This window comes from Sorex fumeus, unplaced genomic scaffold (assembly GCF_029834395.1).
Source record: "Sorex fumeus unplaced genomic scaffold, SorFum_2.1 ptg000099l, whole genome shotgun sequence".
In the NCBI taxonomy this organism is placed as follows: domain Eukaryota; kingdom Metazoa; phylum Chordata; class Mammalia; order Eulipotyphla; family Soricidae; genus Sorex; species Sorex fumeus.
The window spans coordinates 8212862-8236852 of record NW_026606156.1 but is presented as its reverse complement, the minus strand read 5'-3'; the positions used below and the strand labels follow the sequence as shown (position 1 = coordinate 8236852).

The 23991-nt window shown below is 63.4% G+C and overlaps 1 protein-coding gene across 1 annotated transcript in view; it reads left to right on the top strand.

Annotated features, from left to right (window-relative positions):
• The window catches only part of FAT4 (FAT atypical cadherin 4), a 72844-nt gene that overhangs the window by 14312 nt on the left and 34541 nt on the right, over positions 1-23991 (top strand). Inside the window, exons 2-6 of the mRNA XM_056134525.1 lie at positions 16246-16377; positions 16900-17161; positions 18037-18387; positions 19985-20904; positions 21417-21585. Of these exons, the coding sequence (XP_055990500.1) occupies positions 16246-16377; positions 16900-17161; positions 18037-18387; positions 19985-20904; positions 21417-21585 (1834 nt within the window). The remainder of the gene's footprint in view (positions 1-16245; positions 16378-16899; positions 17162-18036; positions 18388-19984; positions 20905-21416; positions 21586-23991) is intronic.

The following is a 23991-nucleotide window of genomic DNA, read 5'->3' as shown; positions in this document are numbered from 1 at the left end:
AGACCCCGGGCCGGAGGGGCGTCGTCTGAGAGGCCTGGGAGCTAGTGCCATGGTGTTGGGTTCCACCGTATCCCAGGGACGGAATCCACCGGAAGGCTACGGAAACTGGCTCAGAGTGGCGTGACTGGCGCAGCCTGTGCTTCAGGGCTGCCCCAGCTCCCGTTCTTGGGAGGGTGTCCCCCCACCCAGCTCGGGAGGGGCCCTCCCACGCGCCCGGCCAGCTTGCACCCTGCCTCCAGGGCGCCCCTGGTGGGACGGGGGAGAGGGCGACTTCGCTTGTGCCCGTGAAGCGGGTCGGCGGCGTCTGTCTGGGGACGGGGCCCGAGTGTCCGCGTGAGCCTGGGCTGGGCGCGCGGCTCTGTGTGAGCCGTGGGGCCCTGCTGAGGCTGGACTCGCTCGGGAGAGGGAGTGTTTCATGGCCCGGGGCTGCCCCGTGGTGATTTCTCTCGGGCTGGGGTGCCCTGCGGGGCCAAGGGAACGAGGATCTTGGTTCCTGAAGCTTCTGCGAGAGCCCGATGCCCCTGCCTGGGGCTGCACGCCCGTGGGCTCAGCGCATCTCCGCAGAGAAGAGGGGCAACCCCTCTGTTCCCCGAAGCCTCGTTTCTTCCAGGCAGTGACGTGCCAGCCTCACGGCCCTCACTCAGCTGACACCAGTCTGAGGCCGGCCTCTGGCTGCCGCTCTGCGGAGTCGCTTTCAGGGCCCGGAGTCAGCACGGCGTGGCCGACCTGGCTTTGTGAGGAGCGAAAGAGCAGGAAGGAAGCTTGCCCCGCGGCGATGCCTGGCCTGGCCTTTGTGTGCTGCGATTCGCATGCAGCCCGAAGGTCTCTCAGCCGCCTCGACCACCACCTTTGTCCGGCTGGCCGCCGTCCACAGCTCAGCGGGGCCAGAGGCCAGCCCCACTGGCTTCCTGCAGAGCCCGGGCAGAGGGATCTTGTTCTTTCCTGCTCGGCCAGGCGCAAAGCCTCGAGGCCGGGGTCATCGGGGCTGGTGGCCGAGGGTCACCCCTCGGGGCTCTGCCACCAGGAAGGAGGTGAGAGGCGGGATGGGCTCGCTCTGCCTTGCTTCTGACCTTTTGACGTGCACTCGCGCCCAGAGGCCCTGGTCCCCATGGATCCCCGATGTCCGGAGGAGAATATTTATGAAAACGACTTCGCTGCCTCCCGCTTGCCAATGTGCAGCTGAAACCCAAGAACCGTGGTGGAGCCACAGCCGCCTTGCAAATGTTTCCTGAATTTCATTTCGTTGTTGATTTTTGGTCTACGTGCTTTTTTTTTCTTTTTTCTTTTCCCATTAGTTTCACAGCCTTGAGCTCCAGCGGTGTTAGTCCTAAATGAGTGAGCGAAGTAAGAGCCCACGCGAAGCTGGGCGCGGCAGGAGTGCGTTTCCCTGGGCTGCGCCTGGTCTCTGCCTGCAGTGCGGCTCTCGTCTGTCTGTCCTGGCGCTGGGCTCTCCCGTCATGCGTGTCCAGCCACCTACTCGTTTAGGGCCTCTGCGGGGGGCTTTGGCCTGCCCCCCGGTCTCAGAGCGGCTCGTCTGTGCTCGTGCTGGAGTATATGGCCGAGGAGTGAGGCAGGAGCGTGCCGGGGGGCTGGTCTGTCCTGTCTGGGGGTCTGGGTGCAGGTTCGAGGCTCTCCTGTGTGCAGGGCCCAGCACCCTGACCCCGCAGTGGCGTTTGAAGGAACCGTACGGTTGGTTCAGCCCCGTGGCCTCTGAGAGCCCCAAGATTGAGCCTCATGGCCTGTGTGTCTCCTCCGAGTTCCGAGCTTCCTGCCCGGGACTGCATGTGCCGTGGTTGTGGGAGCCCGTGATGCGTGGCGGGGACCCCTTCCCTGCCCAGCACCTGGGCGCTGCCTCTTGGGTCTCTCCCTCCTCCACGCCCCTCTTTGTAGCACAAAAATCCTCTTTCCTGACTGAGAACTGGAAGGGGCGGGAGGCAGACCCTGAGTGTCTGGCCCGGAGGGGTTGTCTCGGGGGTCTGGGGTGATGGTGCCGGACACTGGCCCGAGGGGTCTGGAGGCAGCAGACCTGGCCTGGGGGGCCCCCAGCAGTGCAGGCATGGCCCTGAGGCCCCTGGACACCCCCAGAAGGTGTCGATCTCCCCTCAGCTCCCGATAGGAGCAGGGCCAAGAGAACTTAGCCCCCCAGGGGAAGTTTCCGCCCTGGCCTGCCCCCGCCATCACAGCCTCAGAGACCGTGTCCGTGGACTGGCCACAGGTCTGCCCGGGTCTGGGGGGACGTGGCGGTCGGAGCAGGGAGTGTCCCCACGGCCCTGACCCAAGGCTCCCGCTGGGCTGTGAGTCCCTGCCCCGGCCCCTCCTGTGGGGGTTTTGGGGGGTACATATGGCACATCCCTCTGTAGCGGGGCCAGTGCCCCCCTGGTGGTTGGGGGGTCAGCAGTCCCGGGGTCAAGCCGGGTCCCCCGTGCAGCTCCCTGGGCGCCTTCTTCACTGCTACTAAAGACCGAATGCGCGCCAGGCCCGCCCGTTAGTGCGGAGCCGGCGCTGGTCAGAATGGCTCCTCTATTCCCGCGGCCTCGCAGTAATCTGAAAATGAGAACCAGCCCCATTCGTTGAGGCTCGTCTCAGGAGCTTCACCGGATCATGACTTCATCCCAAACAAAGGAGCTATTCACCCCACCGGGCATGTCTCAGCGTCCATCCACCTTGGACTTGTCTCTTTCTATATTGTCTGGGAATATGATGTAGATTAAAAATCGCATTATTTTCTTTTGAGTTTAAAAATAGCATTTCCCCCCCTCTGGAATGGGCCCAGAAGCAAGATGAATGTTCGCAAGTAAAACCCTTTTCCCAGGAAGGTTGTTATCCGCGGTTAACCTGTTGGTCCGTCCAAGAACTGGTGCTTTTGAAAACAAATTAATATTTGCCTTCAGAACGCGGCAGAACCAAGCAGAGCTCACTCGAGCAGAGCCTCGGAGGGACAGTTTGTGTCTCCGTCGGTCTCCAGCCGTCGACGGTCCGTCCACCCAGCTCCCAGCTCCCCGTCTGTGCCTTTATCCCCCACCGGTCTGCCGCCGTTCCCCACCCATCTCCCTTTCATCTGGACCATCGTTTATATTACGGCTATAGCACAGTGAACTTAGTCATACCCTCCATAGTGGAGCGTGTTTATCACTAATCAGCCCCAGAGATAAAGTGAAAGGTTCCTTTTGTTTTTTGATGCTTTTTGGGTCACACCTGGCGGTGCTCAGGGGGCCATATGGGATGCTGGAAATGGAACCTGGGCCGGCCATGTGCAAGGCAAATGCCCTTCCTGCTGTACTATCGCACCAGCCTTGATAGAGTGATCGTTTTAAGATGCCGATTGTTTCTGTAATATCACGAAAGATATGCCCGTGCTGGTTTATGAATACACATTTGGTAATTTTTACTTTTAGAGTGAAATACTTAACGACTAGAAAAAATCCAAAATGAAGATGAAGTGAGGTATGCTTTGATTAAATTGTGGTGTTTCAGACGTCACTGTATCACTGTCATCCTGTTGTTCATCGATTTCCTCGAGCAGGCACCAGTAACGTCTCCTTCATCCTAGCCCTGAGATTTTAGAAAGTGCCACATTCGAGGCTCTTTCAGGGTCAGGAGAATGAGGCCCATCATTGTTACTGGGTTTTGGCATACTGAATACGCCACGGGGAGTTTGCCAGACTCTGCCGGGCGGGCAGGATACTTTCGCTAGCCTGCCAGGTTTTCCAGAGTAAGGACTAGATAATAAGATGCCGCTCGGCCGCAAATGTGACTGTGAGCTTCTGGGAGCAGGGTTTTATAGTCTCTGGGTCCTGGCCATGGATGGGATTACACAGCGCCAGGGGCAGTTGGTGGGTGTAACGCCTACATACTGGAAGATGGGGGATCTGGGTGGAGGAGGCCCAGTCCCGATCCGAGCAGGCTCGGAGATCTACGCCCCGGGTTCCGCACACCTGGGTTCCTGTGCCGGTTCCTTCATGCGTGAGGCTCGTCCAAATGTGTGGAGAGTGGGCTTAAGCATGGCTGTGGCTGGAACTGGAGGTCTCAGACTTAAAAACGCCTTAATTATCGAATTGACTTAAAGGCCCGAGAAATGTTAAATAATCAATTATTCTTTGTTCAGATTGCATTTATTTGGTCATCATAGACAACTGTACGATTGTCCAGCAGAGCCTTGGAGGATTATCCAAAACAAAAATAATTCCTAAGGGGGAAAATCTAAATATATATTTATATTTCCTTACAAAAATGGAAATTGGTATCTTTTTCCCAGAGAAAGTTGGGAGATTATATTGGATCTTACAGTATTTTAGAAAAATGCCATAAATGGCCTCACTTTGGGTGGTTTTAAGAGATTTTCACCGGTCAGATGCTTGTAAATAAGTGATCATTTTCCTTGGTCAGCTAACATTGACGTCGATGACCCTGTCGATAAGGCATTTTTGACTCAGTGGACATCAGCAACCTCCAGCATGCCGCGTTGGGTCAGTGGGTTCAGGCTCAGTGCTGGGGGCACTGCTGGGTGGTCCCTGCCCGCGCCAGCCTCGAGCCTGGGCCTCAGGGGGTCTTGTCGTTTCTGTTCCCCGTGCGGCGGGTGTCTGAGGGAGAAGGAGAAGCTCAGGCCCGTTACCAGGAGAGACGGCCGTTGCACCTCCGCCCGGACAGGAGCCAGGCAGGGCTCAGCTCAGCGCAGTAGCATGTGTGCAGTGGGGACTCGGTTTCCCCAGCCTGGCTGCACGGACGCTCACTGCAGCCGGGCATAAGCGATGTGTAGCTCACGTGACTGGCCTTCCCGGTGCTCCTGCGTGCCACCCGCCCTGAGCTCGCAGCCCGTCTAGTTGTTGCGAGAGCGGACATGGCGGGTGACCCTTCCGGAGAGCCACAGAGCCGAGCCCGGGGGGCTGCCCCAGGGCCCATCTGCTCGCACACAGGCAGGCCACCAGAGCGTCCTGTGGACCCGTGCTCTCGGGCTGGATGTGCTGGCCCACTGTGCCAAGCAGAGCCCTGGCGAAGGCGTGTCCGGACCAAACCCCGAGTGGCCGTGGGCTGCCGGCAGCAGGACGGAGTGTGGCAGTCACGTGGCTGTTGGACACAGACTGTGCCGAAGGAGGGCAGGCGGCAGGTTGGGTGGGTCACTCCTGTGAGAGGAAGGGGGGTGGGCAGCCGGGCGCCGGGTGACAGGGTGACACGCCGTTGTTACTGCCCTGGTGTGTTAATGTACTCAAGATCATACCCACGTACAGATGGTCTCGCTAACTCGGGGCCTCCCGTTCATGGGTTTGGGTGCCCACACGTGCCCTGAGCCCTTTCAGGTGCTGGCCGCTGGGCAGGCCTGGCCATCCTTCCTGCGGGCAGTGCCCAGCACCCAGCTGCAGTGACCGTGCTGGGCGCATCTCTTGGAGGCCCTGGCGGATTTCAGCCTTGCGGGGCGGACACGCACGGAGCAGCCGGGTGCAGGGCCTCGCTCTGCTGTTCCCCGGGCGGGAGCTCTGGGGGACGGGCACGGTCTGAGGGAGCCCAGCGCCGGGCTGGCGGGGGCAGCTTGTGCCATCGGCACCGGACCCCGTGCCGCCTGCTTGCTCCATCCCTGTACACGGTGGCTGCTGCGTCCACTCCGCCCCTGCCTTCAGGGTGCGCGCCTGCCTCCCGCCCAGGACCCGTCCTTTCAGGTTATTTGGGGGTGCTCAGGGCTCACTCCTGGCTCTGTGCTCGGGGTCACTCCTGGAGGGCTCAGGGGTGCAGGGGGGCGGGGGGGGTCGAACCCGGGTCGACTGTGTGCAGGGCGAGAGCCTTCCTGCTGAGCTGTCCCTCGAGGCTGGCCCAAGCTGCTGCCCTTGCAGCTGAGACAGAGGCCACACAGACGCTCAGGGCACAGGGGGCAGCCACAGCGAGCGGTTCTCCTCAGTGATCTTCACCCCTGCACGTGGACATGTGCTGCCTGCCAGTGTGGACGGGGGGTTCGAGCCCCTGTGGCCCCCGAGTTCTCAGCATAGTCCGTGACCGGGTGCTCAGCACGGGCTGGTCCGTGGGAGTGTCTGTCGGTTGGCGGGGGGCTCCCCGGGGAGGTGTCCTGCAAGTTGGGCGTGGTCTGTGGATCTCTCTGCGTGTTGGGGTGTGGTCTGGGTGCTCTCCTGCGGCCCCTCCCCAGAGCTCCTCCGGGAGAGTCTCGCTCTGGGGATCCCGTCCCAGCCCCCATTTGGGAGGGGGGGTCTGACCCCGGCTGGTCTCAGCTGGGCTGGACGCAGGGGCCGAGGTGGTGCTGTGGGCTCTCACCGCCGGGACCACCCCCGCCCACCCGGCCTCGCGGGTTCCAAGCAGCGGCCTGGCGTTTGCTGCTCCTTTGGACGTCGCCTCCCGGAGCCTCTGTGAAGTGCCGAGTATTTATAGCACGACCTTGGCGAGGGGTGCAGCGCCTTCAGGAAAGGCCTTTCTGGGGCAGCTGGAGAGCAGCTTCCTGGCCAGCCCGAGCGTGGACACGGGCAGTGGGGGCCGTGGCCGAGTGGCCCGGGCCGGGCCGGCCGCACGCCTGCGTAGTAAACAGGGAGACAGAGAGGAGGGTCTCCCGGAGACGCCTTCGAGGAGGACGGGCGCGGGGCCAGCGGCGGGCGGCGGGCCTTGGCGGGCGGCCAGGAGTGCCGTAACCCCGGCCAGGATCTGGGTTGGGCGGGGAAGAGCGTTCGTTCTGGCCGTGGAGTCGAGACTTTCTCGGTGCCGAACCTCTCAGCTGAATGCAGATGAGGCTGTTCTGGGCGCGTCGGATGAACCGACCCTGCGTGCGTCTGTCGCTGGGGAGTCTCAGGTCCCTCTGAAGTGCCAGCGTAGGAAAATGTCCAAACTTTTTTTTCTTTCTTCCTTTTTTTTTTGAGACAAAGAGAAAGCTGGATTCTAACTTTCCAAAGCCTGCTGAGGAATTCTTCTGAGCGGTTTTGGAAGGGCCTGTTTTGGGGGTGCTCTTGTGTCGGGAAGTTCCGGAGGCGGTTGCTTTAGGGGTACCGTTGTGGCTGTTCCCCGGGTGAGCCTGGGTTCGTCTGCCACAGTGCTGGTGGCCACGCTCCTCTCTCTTTCCTGCAAAGCCTCACCCGAGCCCCCTCCCTCCAACAGCCTGCAGGGGCTGCAGGCAGATGCCACTGAGGCCGCCGAGCTCCCTGTGCCAGGCTCTCAGCAGCGTCCTGTTGGGTTGACTTTTGCCGTCCCTGGCGGTGCTCGGGGCTCGCTCAGACACGGCGCTGGGAGACCCCCAGGGGCCGAGTCGGTGTTGGCTGAGGCGAGTGCCCCCACCCTCTGCCCTGTGCCCGTCTCTCCGGCCAGCCGATCTCTCCTGTCCTGCCCTGCGTGGGACAAGGGGCCACATGTGGCCAGGCCCCTGCGCCCCCCACCCCCTTCCTTCCTTCCTGTCTGTTTTCTGACTCCAGCCTCCGTGGCGGGAGGCTCGCCCTGAGCCCGTCTGCAGGGCCCCTCCACACAGAAACTTGGGCTGTGAATGCAAACCCAGCCCTCGGCTGGTACCGCGGGCTCCTGCCCTGCCTGCCCTTCCCCCGCCTGCAGGCGCCTGCCCCGTTTGTTTCTGGGGCTCTGGCTTGTTTCACGCCGCGCGCGGTTCAGCGTGAGAATTTCCTTCCCTTTTAAGGCTGGCGTGTACCCGCCGGGCTGGGTGCTGGCGTCCCCCGGCCTGGACTGGCCCCCGCTGGCTCTCGAGGGCGCTGGCCTTACTTGGGAGTGGGCCGCGGCCGGCAGGTGGGCGGGGGGGGGGGGGCTGCTCTAGCTTCTGGCCGTGCAGCGGACCCGGCCGTGTTCCGGGCACGCGTGTTGCTGCAGCCCGGCTGCCTCGTTCCCTCTTGCAGCGCAGCCTGAGGGGCCCCGGGAGGGGGGGAAGGTTCCAGGCTTGGAGAGGCCTGCAGAGAAACCACGGAAAGGCAGGAAGCGCTCAGCCAGCCCAGGGCCCGCCCCTCGCAGAGACTGGGACACGGGTGTCCTGAGCAGTGCCGCATCCCGGGGTGTGTGTGTGTGTGTGTGTGTGTGTGTGTGCGTGCGCACGCGTGCGTGTTTGTGTGTGCATGTATAGATGCACGTGTGTTTGTATGTGTCTGTACATACATGTGTGCGTGTGTTTGTGCATGTGTGTGCATGTGTGTGACCCAGGCTGGGGCAGACCCTGCACGCGAACCCTGAGCGTCACCAAACCAGACACCTGTGTGTTCACGGTCAGGTGCTCAGTGGCCGGGGCTCCAGTGCTGCAGACCCGCTGGGTTTCAGAGGGGACGGACGGTGGGCCCAGACCCTTCCACGCGACCCACCCCCCCAGGAGCACTAGCACTGCGTTGTGCTCTCGAGTCACATAGGACCGAGTGTCCTCCTGTGTGGTGAGTGGCCCTTTAGGAGAAACGCTGGGCGGCCCGAGAGAGGCTCTGGGAGGCCCGGGGAGGCTGAGAGAGGCCGGGTCCCGGAGCACAGGTGGGCGGCATGCACGGGGGCACTGCCTTCCGGACGTCCCTGGGAGGAGGTGGCCGGTAGGGCAGCTTCGCACGCCGCATTGAGAGCAGGAACATGGGCTCCAGTCTCCAGTGCCCCGTCCTCCCGTCCTCAGCCAGCAGGCCCCGGGGGCGGGGGGAGCTCGGCCCAGGGGCAGGGCGGTGGGCGGCAGGAGGTCAGTCTCCGGGCGGGACAGCGGTGGGGGGAGAGAGGACCGCACGGGTCAGAGCAGGGTGGTCACGCGTGTGGGAGGGCGGCCCTGGGTGCGAGGAAGGACGCGGTTGCCTATAGCCCAGAGGAGCTCCTAGGAGCGAGCGCTTCCCCGCGAGGTCACGCTCGCCTGCCTGTCACTTCACCACGTCCCGAGAGAGGCATCACTTCCTCTGTGTGTGGACAAAACGCAGCTCGCGTGGCTGGTGTCTGTGCTGCTCTGAACTGCCGCCTTGCTCTGCCCTTGGGGTCCTGCTGGGCGTATGGGGGGCCCCTCCTGATGGCACCTGCCCCCTGGCTTGGTGCTTCCAGCCCCCAGGACTGCCCCCTGCAGGAGCTGGGGTGGAGCTCAGGGGCTCTGCAGGTTGCAGAGGTCGAGACAGACAGAGACGGACCCAGGACCTGGGCCGTAGTCTTCCAATGAGCCGTTCTTGCAGCGGAATGCCAGGGCAAGCTCCGAAGGGAGGGGTCGTTTGCAGATGGCAGAAGGGGGCCGGGTCCTGCGGCTGGAGCGAGGCTTGGCTGGCGGCTCCCGTGGCTGAGAGCCGCCCGGCGAGGCCTTCGGGGTGTCCGTCTCCTGGCGGCATTGTGGGGCCAGGAGGTTAAGAGAGTGAAACACAACAGCCATTTGATTAGAAAAATGAGCTGTAATTCAGTGTTATTTCCTGAGGTGGGCTGGGCAGCTGCTTTCCTGGACACAGATGAGTCATGAGACTAATTTGAAAATCACAGACAATTGCGAGTGGGGCCCCCAACCAGGCAATTATTAGCTGCAGAGGGTGTTTTTAATGCGATGATATTGGGGTTGATATAGATTCTCGGCTCCAGGAATTTCGTGTTTATCTTCTAACATTTGGGTTTTAAAGCCTGTTTTTTGGTATGACCGAATAAGTGACCACCCCACGAAGGAAAATCTCAAGTAGACACGGGCATCTCCCTGGAGTCCCCCCAGGCCTGAGACGTCCTCCCACACGCTGGAGACGGTGCCAGGCCACGTGCCGCGCGCTCTCCAGCCCGGGCCGTCTGGACGGTACCGGGAAACCCTCAGTGCAGGAAGTGAACCGAGCAGGAAGCTTCCGTGAGCGGCGGGGGCGGGGAGGGGACGCGGTCCGCTCTTGTAAAGTCTTGTGGAAATCGCTCAGTTCCCATCGTCACGGGTTGCTTTGAAAGTTGATCCAGTTTCCCCCCAAATTACGTGTTATGAGCAATGTAGCGGAGCCAAAGTCAGCGGAAAAGACTCATTCAATGTAGCGCTCAGAAGAGGCGCATCCCGCCCTCCCTCGGGGCGAGCTCAGCCTGGCCCGCCTGCCTTGGTTCCAACAGCGCTTGCACTTATTTTGGGGGTCACTCCTGGGGGCTAGGGGCCACTCCTGGGGGTGCTCAGGGTCACTCCTGGGAGTCAGGGGTCACTCCTGGGGTGCTTAGGGGTCATACCCAGGGGTCAGGGTCACTCCTGGGGGTGCTCAGGGTCACTCCTGGGAGTCAGGGGTCACTCCTGGGGTGCTCAGGTGACCGTCTCTGGTGCCGGGATCAGACCAGAGAGACAGTGCAGTAACCGGTACTATCGGCTCCAATAGATACACTTAGAAAACTGGGAACAAATGTTTTCTTGTTGCCACCATTAGAAGCACCTTCAAGGGAACGGAGCTCCCGGCAGGAGAAACAGTTTCTGGGAAGCGGCACGGTGGGGCGCTGGCCCTTCTTGCCTGTGGTCACTCTCGGGCCTGTGCTGGCCGCGCTTCCCAGAGCCTCTGGGTGGACGACGGCCTCTGCTCTGGGATGGGCAGAGTGAGGGCCTCGGCTGTGGGTGTTGTGGGTGTGTCCGGCTGACAGTCTGGGCTGACTTTTCGCTGTGAGGAAACGTCTGTCTCTGAAAGGGCTTCCTTCTCCCAGGGAACACACGTGTGTTTTGGGTAGTTTAAGTGAGACTTTTATGTGAAAATTTGCACAGTAGCTTCTCACATACAGTCCCTACGATATTAAACGCTGTCAACCAAAGCACGGTTCTTTTTCGTCTTCATTATTGACTGTATCACTGTCATCCCGTTGTTCATCGATTAGCTCGACCGGGCACCAGTAATGTCTCCATTCGTCCCAGCCCTGAGATTTCAGCAGCCTCTCCTTACTCATCCTTCTCAATGCTGCCGTATTGGGGGCTCTTTCAGGGTCAGGGGAATGAGACCCGTTACTGTTACTGTTTTTGGCATATCAAGTGCTCTACAGGTAGCTTGCCAGGCTCTACGGTGCAGGTGGGATACTCTCGGTAGCTTGCCGGGCTCTCTGAGAGGGATGGAGGCTTTTGGGGCAGCCTCTAATCGCTTTTACAGGTGCTCCCAGTCCACCGAATGCAAACTTTTGATCTGCACACTGACAAACACGCACCTGCCCGCGTCTCTGGGAAGCACCCGGGACATCTGCGGTCGACCTCCAGGAGATCAACCTGAGGCCGCGGATGTCTTTATTGTGAGTCAGGGAGCGCATGAAGGCGAGAGTGGCGATCTGCTTTCTCAGTGGCGCCGGCTCTGGTGGCCCGGGCAGGGAGCTCAGCCCTGCCTTCTCGCCAGGGACAGATCCGGCTCATGGAGGTCCGGAAGGTCCACCCCCGAGTCGACATCGCGAGCTTGCTTCCGTCTTGCGTGTCTGTAGGACCCGGGGACACCGGCGGCTCCGTACGGGCCTCCCGGACCTCCTCCTACAGGCCAGTTTCTGCCTCCCGACATGTCTTCATGGCGGTCTCAGCAGGCGTGCGGGGGAGCTAGTAACGGGGCCGTCCACACAGCCTTTGCTGGCTGTGCAGCCGGGGTCTCTCAGTTGCTGGGGTCCGGCCTCGTGCCTCAAGCACGCAGGGGTCTGTTCACGTGGGCTCGGCCCCCCTTGCTGTGGGGAGAAGACTTATTCTCTAGCAGTTCAGAAGTTTCTTGGGAGTAAAACGTTTCAGAGTTTCGGCTGCTGAGTGGGGTCTCACTCCGACGGTGGTCAGGGGCCCGTTTGCAGGGGCCCGCGACTCACTCCCAGTGAGTCGTCTCAGCCAGGGGCTCCGTGGGGGTCTCCCTCTGCTCCAGCGATGTGAGTCCCTCACCCAGGGCTCGAGGACGGAGTGGACATCGCTGTGCTGGAAACAAACCCTGGGCCACGCTCAGCCGGGAAGGGAAGGAAGGGACCTTCTGCGTTCAGTGACGCTGGCGTTCTGCACACAAATGAATCACACGTGAATGTTTTCCAGACAGTAAATTCAGGGTTTTCACAAGAGATTGTCGTTGTCATTGTCCTCCTGTTGTTCATCGATTTGCTCGAGCAGGCCCAGTAACATCTCTATCGTGAGACTTGTTGTTACTGTGTCTGGCATATCGAACACGTCACGGGGAGCTTGCCAGGCTCTGCCGTGCGGGCGAGATACTCTCGGTAGCTTGCCGGGCTCTCCAAGAGGGGTGGAGGAATCGAACTCGGGTCGGCCATGTTGGGCTGCTTGCAAGGCACACGCCCTACCGCTGTGCTATCGCTCCAGCCCTTCAGAAGAGATATTTAACCTATTTAACGAGATAAGCGTGATCTTTATTTTTGCTATTGATGAGCTAATGCTGCTTCACATTAGTGAAAGTTACTATCTTTTTAAGTCAAGACCCCCCCACAAAGCTCTCAGTTAGGGCTGATTTTAAATAATAGTTGGACAGTCAGTAGATTGATTCAATAGATTGGATCAGTCAGTCAGAGGGAGAACGCAAAAGAGAACTGACTCGAACCCGGCTGGGAGAGGCAGAAGCCCTGAAGAGGGGAGGCGGAGGGAAGGCTGGCAGGGTGGGGGTGTTACGGGGTGGGAGTGCCGTGGCGGTGGAGTGGTGGGTGGTGTGGGGTCTGTGTGGGGATGGGGCAGGGGTGAAGGTGGACTGCGTGGAGGTGATGTGGGTGGAGGTGATTGGGTGGCGGTGATGTGGTGGAGGGCGGGGGTGTCAGGTGGCAGTGCTCCAGCTGGTCACTGCCCCGATAGGCAGACGACAGCCTTGTGGTGTAGCAGCGTGGACGGCAGCTCCACGCCAGAGGCCCGTGTGGGCCCGGGAGGCAGATCTGGGGCCGAGCCGAGGCGGTCAGCCTGCACCTCCGTCCCTTTGGCCTGGTGTGTCCGGAGGCTCCTGTGGGTCCACCGGGGTCTGTGGTGGCCACACAGTGCCCAGCCAGGCTCTGGTTGACGGGGTGAGTCGGAGTCAGCTGCTGTCGGCGTAGCCGGGACATTTCTCTTCTAGACACTTCTGTGGCTTGATCCCTGCTCTGCCGTGGCTTACTGGCCAGTGCCCCAAACCCATGTCCTGGGAACCCCATGCAGAGTCCAGCATGCCCAGTGGCCGCTGCCCTGGGGGTGGGCGACTGACCCAGCCCCTGTGGCGTGTCTCTAGTCAAGGGAAGCTGCTTCCCAGGGTCTTCCTGGAAACGGTGCGCCTGAGCCGAGTCGAGGCCCTCGGGAGTGACGATGAAGGACTGTGCAGCCCCCAGCCCTGAGTCCTCGCACTGGCCGTCCCCCGCGGCGGGCAGCGGCTGGGGCGGGGCTGTTGTCCGCGGGGCGTGTGAGCGTCCCACGTGACCACACGCTCCCGCTGCATCCCTGACGCTGCGTTCACTTTGGAGGATCCGTCTGGGGGCAGAAATGAGGTCGTATTGATTTCAGGAAAAGTTGAAGTGGTTACACATGGTTGCCTTTGCCTTAAAAGGACCCGTGTTTGGTTCTAATTTGAACAGTACTAAAGCACAACAGGACCGGCCTCTGCCGCCGCGTCACACCCCGCCAGGCGGGGACGTGCGTGGCTGCAGCGCTGTCCTGGCCGCCGTCCCCCCACACCCCCTCCCCGCCCCCGACCCCCTTGCTCAGGTGTCCTTGTTGGGGGCGGGCACTGACCGCCTGTCGAGAGTGGGGTGGGGTGTGCGTGCCGGGAAACCGGGGCCGGTGGCGGCCTGCGTGCAGCCCCGGGAAACAGTATGTTCTGTTGCAAGCGCCGTGTTTATGTTCACGCTGCTTCACGCGGAACGCAGGGCTGACAGCGCGCCTGCTTCTGCCCCCTGTTCTAGAAACCATCAGTCGCAGATCCCCACACGGGGTGGGACTCCCTGAGCTCCCTCATACCCCAGGTCGGCCCCAACGGGGTCCCCCAGGCCCGGCCCCAGCTGCCCCTCTCTTGCCGCACCTCTGGGCCTGGGCTTGCCCAGGTGGCTTCTGGAGCTCTGGGTGGCCCCTGGGGCGGGGGTTCCGTGGGTGCCTCTGCCCCATCCCGGGGCTTCTCTCAGGCAGGGACACACCGTCCCTGCAGGCTGCACCCCCTTTCCTGGAGACCCCAGCCTCCAGATTCCCCCAAGTGCCCAGGGAGTGGGCCATACCAGGCACCGAAGCGCAGCCAGGCCCCTCTTCTGGGCCCAGACCCGGCCTGGCTGCGAGGGTCCTCGTGTGGACCTGCCGTGCGTGGCTGCTCCTAGCTCCCGGCTGAGTCACCCGCAGCCGACAGCCCCAGCCTGCGGGCACGCCGGCGTTCTGGAAGCAGTGAGACATCTCGCCAGAGCCTGGTGGCGGCTCTTGTGCGCAGCATTTGGGACAGCGGCCACGTGAGCTGCGCCACATCCCGGGGAGGGCTGGGGCACCCCGGGCATGCTGGTTTTCCCCCCGCCGTGCTCCCTCCGGGGCTGACGTCAGCCCACGGCACCCCCCCACCCCCATGTCTCTGCTTTGTGGTCGAGTCTTCCTTCCACAAACGAATGCAGAGCGGCCGCTCCAGCAGAAGACACGCAGGCCTGTGTGTGCGTGTGTGTGCGCGCGCGAGCTGTGGCCCCAGGCTCTGAGGGCCATGTGGCCGGGGGTCCGACAGCATGCGGAGCCGCTCTGGGACCACGCTGGGGTGGTGCGGTCGCTGCGGCTCTCTGGCCTGTCCGGGAGACTCAGTGTTGGCATTTCCGTCCCGTGCTCCCTAATCATCAGTCACTCGGTTTCACGTAGCCTGTCAACCCGAGGGCTCCCTCTCGGCCGGCCGGAAGGGTGGGCTTCCTCGTCAGGAAGGGTGGGGCCTGCCAGCGATCGGCTCCCTGGCCCATCAGAAGCGCCCGAGGTCAGCTCAGGCCTTTCCGCCAGCCCCCAGGCCTCCCGCACTGAGAAGCTCCAGCGTCTCTGAGCAGAGACGGGCTTGTTTGCTTTCAGTTTGGGGGCCGCACCCGGCGTACTCAGGCCTCACTCCTGGCTCTGTACTCAGTGGTCACTCCTGGCGGTGCTTGGGGGACCAGTACATGGGGTGCCGGGGATCGAACCCTGGTCGGTATATGCAAGGCAAGCGCTCTACCCCTGTACTGTCTCCCGACTCCAGCAAAGAAGTCTCGGGGCAGTTCCCTCTGCCTGTTGAATGGTTTTGGCTGTGGACTGACATCATCCTCACTATTGGGTGATGTCATCCTGACTACCAAGTGAGGTCATCCGGATCACTGAATGTCATTATCCTGGCTATCCCCAGTGACATCATAATGACCATTGAGTGATGTCATCCTGACAGCTGAGTGACATCACCATGGCTATTCAGTGACGTCATCCAGGCTATTAAGTGATGCCATTCTGGCTGTTGAGTGACACCACTATGACTCTTGAGTGACCTCCTTCTGGCTATGACTGATGTCACTGTGACTTTTGAGTGACATCATTCCGGCTGTTGATGACATCACCGTGCCTCTCGAGTGGCCTCATCCTGGCTATTGAGCGGTATCCTGGCGAGGGGGTCAGCACCTTCCTCTGCTCACTAGTCAGTCCCTGCAAGGGAACTCCCGTTCCCTTCACAGAAACGCTTCCTCTGAACATCCCTCTCGGAGGGAAGCGAGTGCTCTGCCCAGGTGCACTCAAACAGCATGGCTGGTGCCCACAGCATCTGTGTAGACACAGTGCCTGGCAGCTGTGCCGTTGCCTCAGTCCCGGGAGAAATGCTAGGAGGACCAGACTGAATGGAAGCTGAGGCTGCACATGTGCATGGTGTGTGCGTGAGTGTGTGCATGAGTGTACATGAGTGTGTTTGCATGTGTGCCTGTGTGTTTATTAGTGTGTGAGCGTGTGTGCATGTGTTTATTAGTGTGTGTATGTGTGCACGAGTGTGCAAGCATCCATATGTGTGCATGTGTGTGCGTGTGCAGGTGTGCAAGTGCATGTGAGCATGTATGTGATGCACATGTATAAACGTGTCCATGGGCACGTGTGCATGTATGCATGTGCATGGTTGCCCATGTGCACACTTATATCACTGCACAGTTGTGTGTATCAGTGTGTGCATGGGTGTGTGTGCACGTGTGTGTGTGTGTGTGCACATGCCTGTGTGTTCTTCCCCTGTGAGACGGGAGTCGGTCTCACGGCCGACAGTGCTGGGCGCCAATGGCAGCCGACTGTGACTCTCTTCTGGGCAAACTCGAGCCGAAGAGTTTTCAGTTGCGGAGAGATGGCTCCCACCCTCCTGTGTGTCATGGGACATTCCAGGGCTCTGGGCTGAACGAGCAGGGGCCGGGGCGCTTGCCCGCACCTGCACCCACCCCGCGGGGTCCTGGCCATGCCAGCCGCCGGACGTCACGCCCTGTCCCTCGCAGGTGGAGATCACGCTGCAGGACATCAATGACAATGCCCCCGTCTTCCCGGCGGACACGCTGGACCTCACGGTGGAGGAGAACACGGGGGACGGCTCCAGGATCATGCAGCTCACGGCCTCGGACGCCGACGAGGTAGCGGCCCGAGGGAGGGTGACTCGGGGTCCCGTGAGGTGGGCGTCCAGCCGGCTGCCAGGGCGCAGCTCGCCTTGCCCCGGAGTGAGGGCCCAGAAGGACTTTTCCGGAAGCACAGGGCAGGGCATCTTCTCGGAGGTGCTGGCGCCCTGTGTCCCTGGTCAGCCTCAGACCTGGCCACTCGCTGGCCGCAATGGTGTCGGGAGGGAGAGGCCGGGAGCTCGGGCAGCCTTGCCAGGGCCGTCACTGCACAGTCCTCGCTCGCTCCCCCCAATCAGGACCCTTAATGAATGAGGGCTCCCAGCGAGACAGGCGCGGGGGGGGGGGCTGGGCCAGGTCAGCCCTGAGTCCCCAAACCCGCCGCCCCGGGCCCGGCCTCTCCCTGCCCTCTGGAGCTCCAAGGGTCTCCCTCCTGTGGGGCTTTTTCCTGAGTACCGATCCAGACCCGCCTGTGGGGTCCTCGCCAAGCAGCTGCTCAGCCCGCTTGGCCGGGCGACCCCCGCTGAGACCCCCCTCCCACAGGGCGCCAACGCGCTGGTCACCTACAGCATTGTCAGCGGGGCCGAGGACAGCTTCCGCATCGACCCGCAGTCTGGGGAGCTGCTGGCCACGCGGCGGCTGGACCGCGAGCGCCGCTCCAAGTACTCGCTGCTGGTGCGGGCGGACGACGGCGTGCAGTCCTCGGACGTGAGGGTCAACATCACGGTCAGCGACCTCAACGACCACGCGCCCAGCTTCGCGCGGCCCGTGTACTCCTTCGACGTGCCCGAGGACACGGCCCCCGGTAGGCGCCGTCGGTGTGAGGACTCGGCGCTCTGGGCTTCGGGCCTCCGGCGACCCGTCTTGCCATCTCCGCTTTGCTGATTTTGCGCGTTGATTGTGTGTTGGCCACACTGGCCATGCCCAGGGCTCCCTGCTGGGCTGCCTGGGACCTGCCTGTCCCTCGACTGTCTCCTGGGTCGTTTCCACCTGGTGTCCGCTACTGCGTGTCCAGGCAGGGAGGAGATGCCGGGAACCCGTGCAGGACGCGGCACGGGACAGGGGTGGGGGTCCATCTCTGCAGCCTTGCTCCCCAGAAGGGGCCTGGGCAGGGCAGGCTGCTGTGGTCCCGGCTCCAGCAGGCGGCCCGCAGCCGGGTCAGGAGCTGTGAGGCAGCGCGTCCTCGGGCCCCCATATAGTGGGCCCCCGTGCCCACCTGCCGCTTCCTGCGTGGACGTGTTCGAGCTTTGCCGCCACGACTGGGCCCTGTCCACTGTAGGTCTGCCCCGGATCCAAAGGGACCAGCCCAGGGTGCCCGGGTGGGGCCCCAGCCTCCCCCCCACCCCTCATAGTCCTGCCCCCCTGCATGGCCCAGGGCTTGGCGTGGCCCCGGGCTCCCATGCGTGCTCCGAGGGCTCCGTTTCCTCCGTGAGATCCGGGAGACGGGGGTGGGGGTGGGGGGTTGCTGACCCCAGCCCACCCCAGGTGGTGCTCAGAGCCTTCCTCGGGAGCCCGGTTCCAGCGTGGAAACAGAAGTGGGTGTGGGTGTGGCATGCCTGGGTGCACGCGAGCACACGTGTGCTTGCATGTGCACACGTGTGCGTGTCTGGCGTCTGCCCTCGGGTCTCCCTGAGCCGACCCTCATCCCGTCCACTTCGAACGTCTCTCTCTTCCCCGCAGGGTCCCTGGTGGCCGCGCTCTTGGCCACGGACGAGGACGCGGGCGTGAACGGGGAGGTGACCTACGTGGTGAGCGAGGACGACGAGGACGGGACCTTCTTCCTGAACCCGGTCACGGGCGTCTTCAACCTGACGCGCGCCCTGGACTACGAGACGCAGCAGTTCTACGTGCTCACGGTGCGGGCGCAGGATGGCGGGGGCCAGTCGGCCTCCGTGCGGGCCTACTTCAACGTGCTGGACGCCAACGACAACGCCCCCGTGTTCAGCTCGGCCACCTACCGCGCCTCCCTGCTGGAGAGCCTGCCCGTGGGCGCGGCCGTGCTGGCCCTCAATGCCAGCGACGCCGACGACGGTGGGTGCCTCCCCTCCCCCACGGGCGCTCGCTGCCTGGGCTGGGCTGAGGGGGTCTCTGCCCTTCCCCCCGGGGACGAAGAACTCAGTGGTGCCCATGCAGTGCTGGCTCGGAGCAGGCCGGCACCGCTGTCCCCAGCTGCCTGCATAGCCGGGGGGAGGTGTGGCTGGTGGACACAGGCCACGTCTGCGGGTTTCTGTAGCTCAGAGGGGTCGCTCGGAGGCAGAGGGAACCCCCTCTCTGGTCAGAGGGACGGGCAGCGGCTGCTGACCGCCTTGCAAGGCCAGTCTGGATTGGGGGCTCGGGGTCTTCCCCTAAGCAGGTGAGGGTTTGGCTGAGATCGAGACCCCTACCCCGGGACCCTGTGTCCAGTGGCGGCTTGCTGCTAAACCGTTCAGTGACTTGCTTCCCGGACCATCCCAGACCTGATGGGCCGTTCCCCACGCCTAGCCCGGCCCCTGGCTTGTGAGCGGACGTGTGAGGGGTTCCCATTCTGCTCCCTCCTGCAGTGAGGGGCCAGTCCGGGGAGGAAGGACCCAGGGAAGGACAGTGAAGACGTGACTTCCTGCCCAGGCCTGCAGCCTTTCGGCCGGCCTTTAACTGTGCTGCTGAAACAGTCCGGCCAGCCGTGTTTCCCATTGTTTTGGGTTTGAATATCTTTATCAGGGACTTCCTGGACCTTGGCCCCACTGGGCTGACAGGCTCCTGTTCTCTCTGAGTTTCAAGGCTAACGATAAGCCCACACCCTGTGACCTTGTGGGTTGGAGGCTGCAGGCCCGAGGCCCGCGTTGCTCCAACAATGGTCCTCGGGCTTTATGGAGTTAGAAGTCCTTTTTAATTTCTCACCCAAACTGGGATACAGCAGCAACCCCCCTCCACCCCGCCAAGGAAGAAAGTCTATCTGAAAATAATGCGAACATTTCCCTCGCTGAATCCTGGGTCTCAGACTTCCACACGTACATTTAGGACTTGCAGTCGAAAGTTGTTTAAGAAAACAGCCGATGAAACTTTGCTGTTTTCACGAGGTCAGAATTGTGTGTGATGACTTTCCTGAGATCACTTAAGAAGCATCAGTTACATCAAAGGCCGGAGGTAGCCCAGTGGTGAGATGCTTGCCTTACGTGGCTGACTCAGGTTTGACCCCCAGCGCCCCGAGTCCTGTCGGGTGACCCCCGGGTGCAGGGCCAGGAGTCAGCCTTGAGCACGGCCAGGTGTGGCCCCAGCGAATGGGGTGTTCTGTGGAGTGGGACCCCCAGGAAATCGTCCTGGCTTGGGTGATCCGTTTGTTTTTACGGCAGGAGCAAATCCTGGCCCTGCTCCCTGGGCACATCTGGGCATCTCTGGGGCCCAGGCACAGGCCTGTGTGGCCCAGGGCAGCTCGGAGCCTGGGGCTGGGTTAGGGTCTGGCACGTGCCCCAGGGCCACACACCTCCCTGCTTCTCCCCGCGTGGCAGGCGGGAGGGACCCTGGTCTCCCTGCAGCACGTCCCGAGTGTCCCCTGAGCAGCGTGTCCTCCTGGGACTGTCCTCCTGGGAGTGTCCCGCAGGAGCTGGGCCGCCCCAGGCCCGTCCCGGCAGAGCCTCCCCTCCCGTTCCAGGTGTCAACTCGGAGCTGGCCTACAGCATCACGTCGGGGGACAGCCTGGGCCAGTTCTCGGTGGACCCGTCCGGGCAGCTGCGGGTCCTGCGGCCACTGGACCGGGAGACCCAGTCCTTCTACAACCTGGTGGTGCAGGTGCACGACCTGGCGCGGCCGCCCGCCCCCCGACTGACCAGCACCGCCCAGGTCTCCATCATCCTGCTGGACGTGAACGACAACCCGCCGGCCTTCCTCTCGGCCCGCCTGACCTTCGTGCCCGAGAACACGCCCGTGGACACGGTGGTCTACCGCGCCCAGGCCGCGGACCCCGACAGCGGCCCCAACAGCTACGTGGAGTACACGCTGCGGCCCTCGGACGCCCCCTTCAGCGTGGGCACCATCGACGGGCAGGTGCGGCTGACCGGCCAGCTGGACCGCGAGCAGGTGTCCAACTACACGCTCACGCTGCTGGCCACCGACAAGGGCCAGCCGGCCCTGTCCTCGTCCACCGAGGTGGTCGTGCGGGTGCTGGACGTGAATGACAACAGCCCCGCGTTCGCCCGGGCGTCGTACCGCGTGGAGGTGCCCGAGGACACGCTCACAGGGGCCGACCTGGTGCAGGTGTCAGCCGGCGACCTGGACGAGGGTGCCAACGGCCAGGTGCGCTACAGCCTCGTGGCCGGGGACCCGCACCAGGACTTCCGCATCGACTCGGTCACGGGCGCCATCTCGGTGGCCAGGCCCCTGGACCGGGAGAGGAGCCCCGAGTACTCGCTGACCGTGCAGGCCTCCGACCGGGGCAGCCCCCCCCGGACGGACACCTGTACGGTCAGTGTCCGGCTGCTGGATGTCAACGACTTCGTGCCGGTGTTTGAGCTCTCGCCCTACACGGTCCACGTCCCCGAGAATCTGGGGACCGCGCCCAGGACCATCCTGCAGGTCAGTGGGCGAGGGCAGGTGGGTGCTGGCCCAGTCCCTGCTTCTGTCCCTGCAGGCGGAGGCCTGACAAGGTGGCCGTGGCCCAATGCCGTGCTGGGGTGTGGGCTGAGGGGGCAGCTGAGAGTGTAGCTGAGGGTTGTACGACCATGGGTGTTTGGCTGTGGGTGTCGGCTGTGGGTGTTCAGCTGTGAGGTGTACGACTGTGGGTGTACGCCTGTAGGTCTGTGCTCTCGGCTCTGTCCTGCGGGCTCACCCTGAGGAGCAGGGCCTGCTCCTGCCCGTCAGCCAGGGTGCCTGGAGCCCGTGAGGGGCCAGGGCTGCTGTGGGTTCTCCGTGTCCAGTGCGTGTGCTTCCTGTGTTTGGTGGGCGCCAACGCGGCACTTGGTCCCCGCTGTCCGTGACGTTGGTTTGGGCTTCTCTTGCATTTCACGGAGGTCCGTTGCACGCTCGCTCCAGGTGCCCTTGAGGCTGACTGGGCTGCCACTCGCCTTCAGCCACGTCTCCGTCCGCAGGTGGTGGCACGGGATGACGACCAGGGCGCCAACGGCCAGGTCTCCTACACGCTGGTGGCCGGGGGCCCCGCCTTCACGCTCTCGGCCAGCGGCGAGCTCCGCGTCACCCAGAACCTGGACCGGGAGGCTGAGGCTCTCTTTGTGCTGACGGTCACAGCCACAGACGCAGGTACGTGTCCACCTCTCTGTCCACCGGCGTCGTGGAGGGTCTTGGGTCACCTTCAGGCAAGGGTCGGGGGTCCCGGGCCCTGAAGCAGGTGCCGCCCCCCCAGGGCTGGATGGTGACTGCTGTGTCTCGCTGAGCCGAGGACGAGCCTGCAGAATGTGGGGGCGTCCCGGGCGAGGTCAGCGGGAGCCATGGCCCCTCGGGGGCACGTGCAGCTGTGGGTGGGTCAGTCACAGTTGCTCAGGGCCCTGGGACTCCTCTGTACAGTGCTCTGTGGAATTGTTTGTGCACCAGCCTTCAGACTCCCCATGAGGGTGTTGAATACTCAGTCATTAGAGGAGCTCAGGACTGTGGAGCTCCTCCTGCGTCCAGTCCTGCTCAGCACCCAGGCCCTGAGCACTGGACCGTGAGCGCCACGCCCAGGAAGCCCAGCAGACATGGGGGCAGGAGCCAGCTTGAAACTCCCCGGGACCCCCAGCCGGCCCGGCTGCTCAGGGGGCTTTCCTGGGGGTGGAGTGACAGGGGCAAGGACCAGTCCTCAGCGCAGGGACCCCACATGGGCGCCCGGGCGTCTGCCAGATGGCGCCTCTCCCTGGGGCACTCACGTCTGGGTGGCAGCCTCGGACAGGTGGTGTAGACGCCGGCGTGGATGCAGCGTGGAGACAGGGTGGGACGCCCACAACACGGGCGTGAGTGGACGGTTCTGGGTGGGCTCAGAGATGGGCCGGGCTGGCGGCCGGGGTGAGTATGGGGCAGTGGGGCATGTATCGGGCAGTGAGCATGTACAGGGTGTGTCCGGGGTGGCAGGCCCTGGAGGTCAGCCCGGATCTCCCAGCCCGAACTCCGCAGCTTGGGCCTTGCAAGGCACCTCTGCTGAGCTAAGGCCGGCTGGGGTCTGGGAGCAGGGTCCGAGGGCGCCAAGACCTGGCTTCAGGCGTGCGGGTGGTCTCCCCTGCGTACCCGAGGTGGCCCCTGAGCCTCGCCTGAGGCCCTGCGTTCATTCCTCCTCAGTCGTTCCTTCCCGTCGCCTCTGGGCTCCTGTGCAGCGGGTGGGCGCCGTGGGCTTCTGTGCCAGCTCCTGCACCCACTGGGTGTGGCTGTGGGGAGCAGTGTGGCCGGGCCCTGCCTCTCGTCGTGCCCACGGCAGAGGCGGCCGGGTGAGGCCTCGGGGTGAGCTCGCGCAGCCGTGGGGCAGTGGTGCCAGCGTGGCTTGCGGCCCTCGGCAGTCTCCAGCGAGCGGCCTCCCCATGGGGCCTCCTCCGGGCTGGCCCTGGCAGCAGCCATGCAACAGGCACCTGGAGGTGAGCACGCGAGGTGGCCCTGGGGTCTGCGGGCAGGGCTGGGCCAGGCCGAGCTGCCAAGGGGCCACGGGAGGGGACGGGCTGAGGGAGGGAGGCTTGGGGCCGCCTGCCCTCCCCGCCCATGGCCCGCACCGGCCCTCCTCAGTTTCTGCTCCTCAGACCTGGCTGGGAGTCCCTGCGGGGGCAGTGAGCGAGGGCCGAGCTGTCTGCTGTTAATGCTCGCAGGCCCCCGCGGCCCGCCTCCTGGCTCCCCCCAGCAGCCCTCTGGGCCCTCCCCACCAGTCTCTGCCTCGCACAGGCAGCAGTGGGCCGCTGGGGCCGTTCTGACTCCCACCCTGGGATTGTGGGCGCTCCGGCCGGGGGTCCGAGCCCCTTCCCTCTGCGGTGCCTCCCCACTGCGGTCACCTCCTGGCTGTGCTGGGCCGAAATGGCCACAGGGCCTCTTGGAACCAAGGCGGCGGCACCGCCCTGGGCCCTGTTCCCTGGGACCGGCCGCCAGGGCCCACAGTGGGGTAAGGCCCCCTGGGGCATGCCCTGGGCCTGGCCCGCATGCCACCCGCCTGGTCCCCAGCACCATGGTGACCGCTGGGGCTCTTGGCGGCACCCAGAAAATGGGAGGCTGATCTGAGCCTCTGTGGTCAGCCCCCCACCTCCACGACAAACCCTGCCCCCCGTGTGGCCGCTGGGTATAGGAGGAGGCTGGCGGCGTGGGTGGCCTCGCACAGTTGCCCGCTTCCTGCAGGGAGGAGTCCCGTGCGGACTGCTGGGACTCCCACAGGCTCACGCAGGGGCTGAGCGCACCCCGCTTGCTGCCCGGGGGGAGCCGCTCACCCTGGGCTCGCCCCCAGCCCCAGAACATCCAGAGGAGACGGCTCGGCTGGGTCCCTGGTCCGGCCTGTGTTCCCGCCTGCAGCCGCGCCTGTCTCCGGGCGAGGGGCCGGGGGCCGTAACTCAGGGGGCCGGGCCGGGGGGTGGAAGGGAGGACGGGAAACTATTTTTATGCAGAACTGGGTTTTTCCTCCCAGCGGCACGAAAACTCCCATCGCAGAGACGGACATAAATAACCGTTTTACGGTCAGGAGCATTGGGGCCGCGCCAGGCGGGTTGT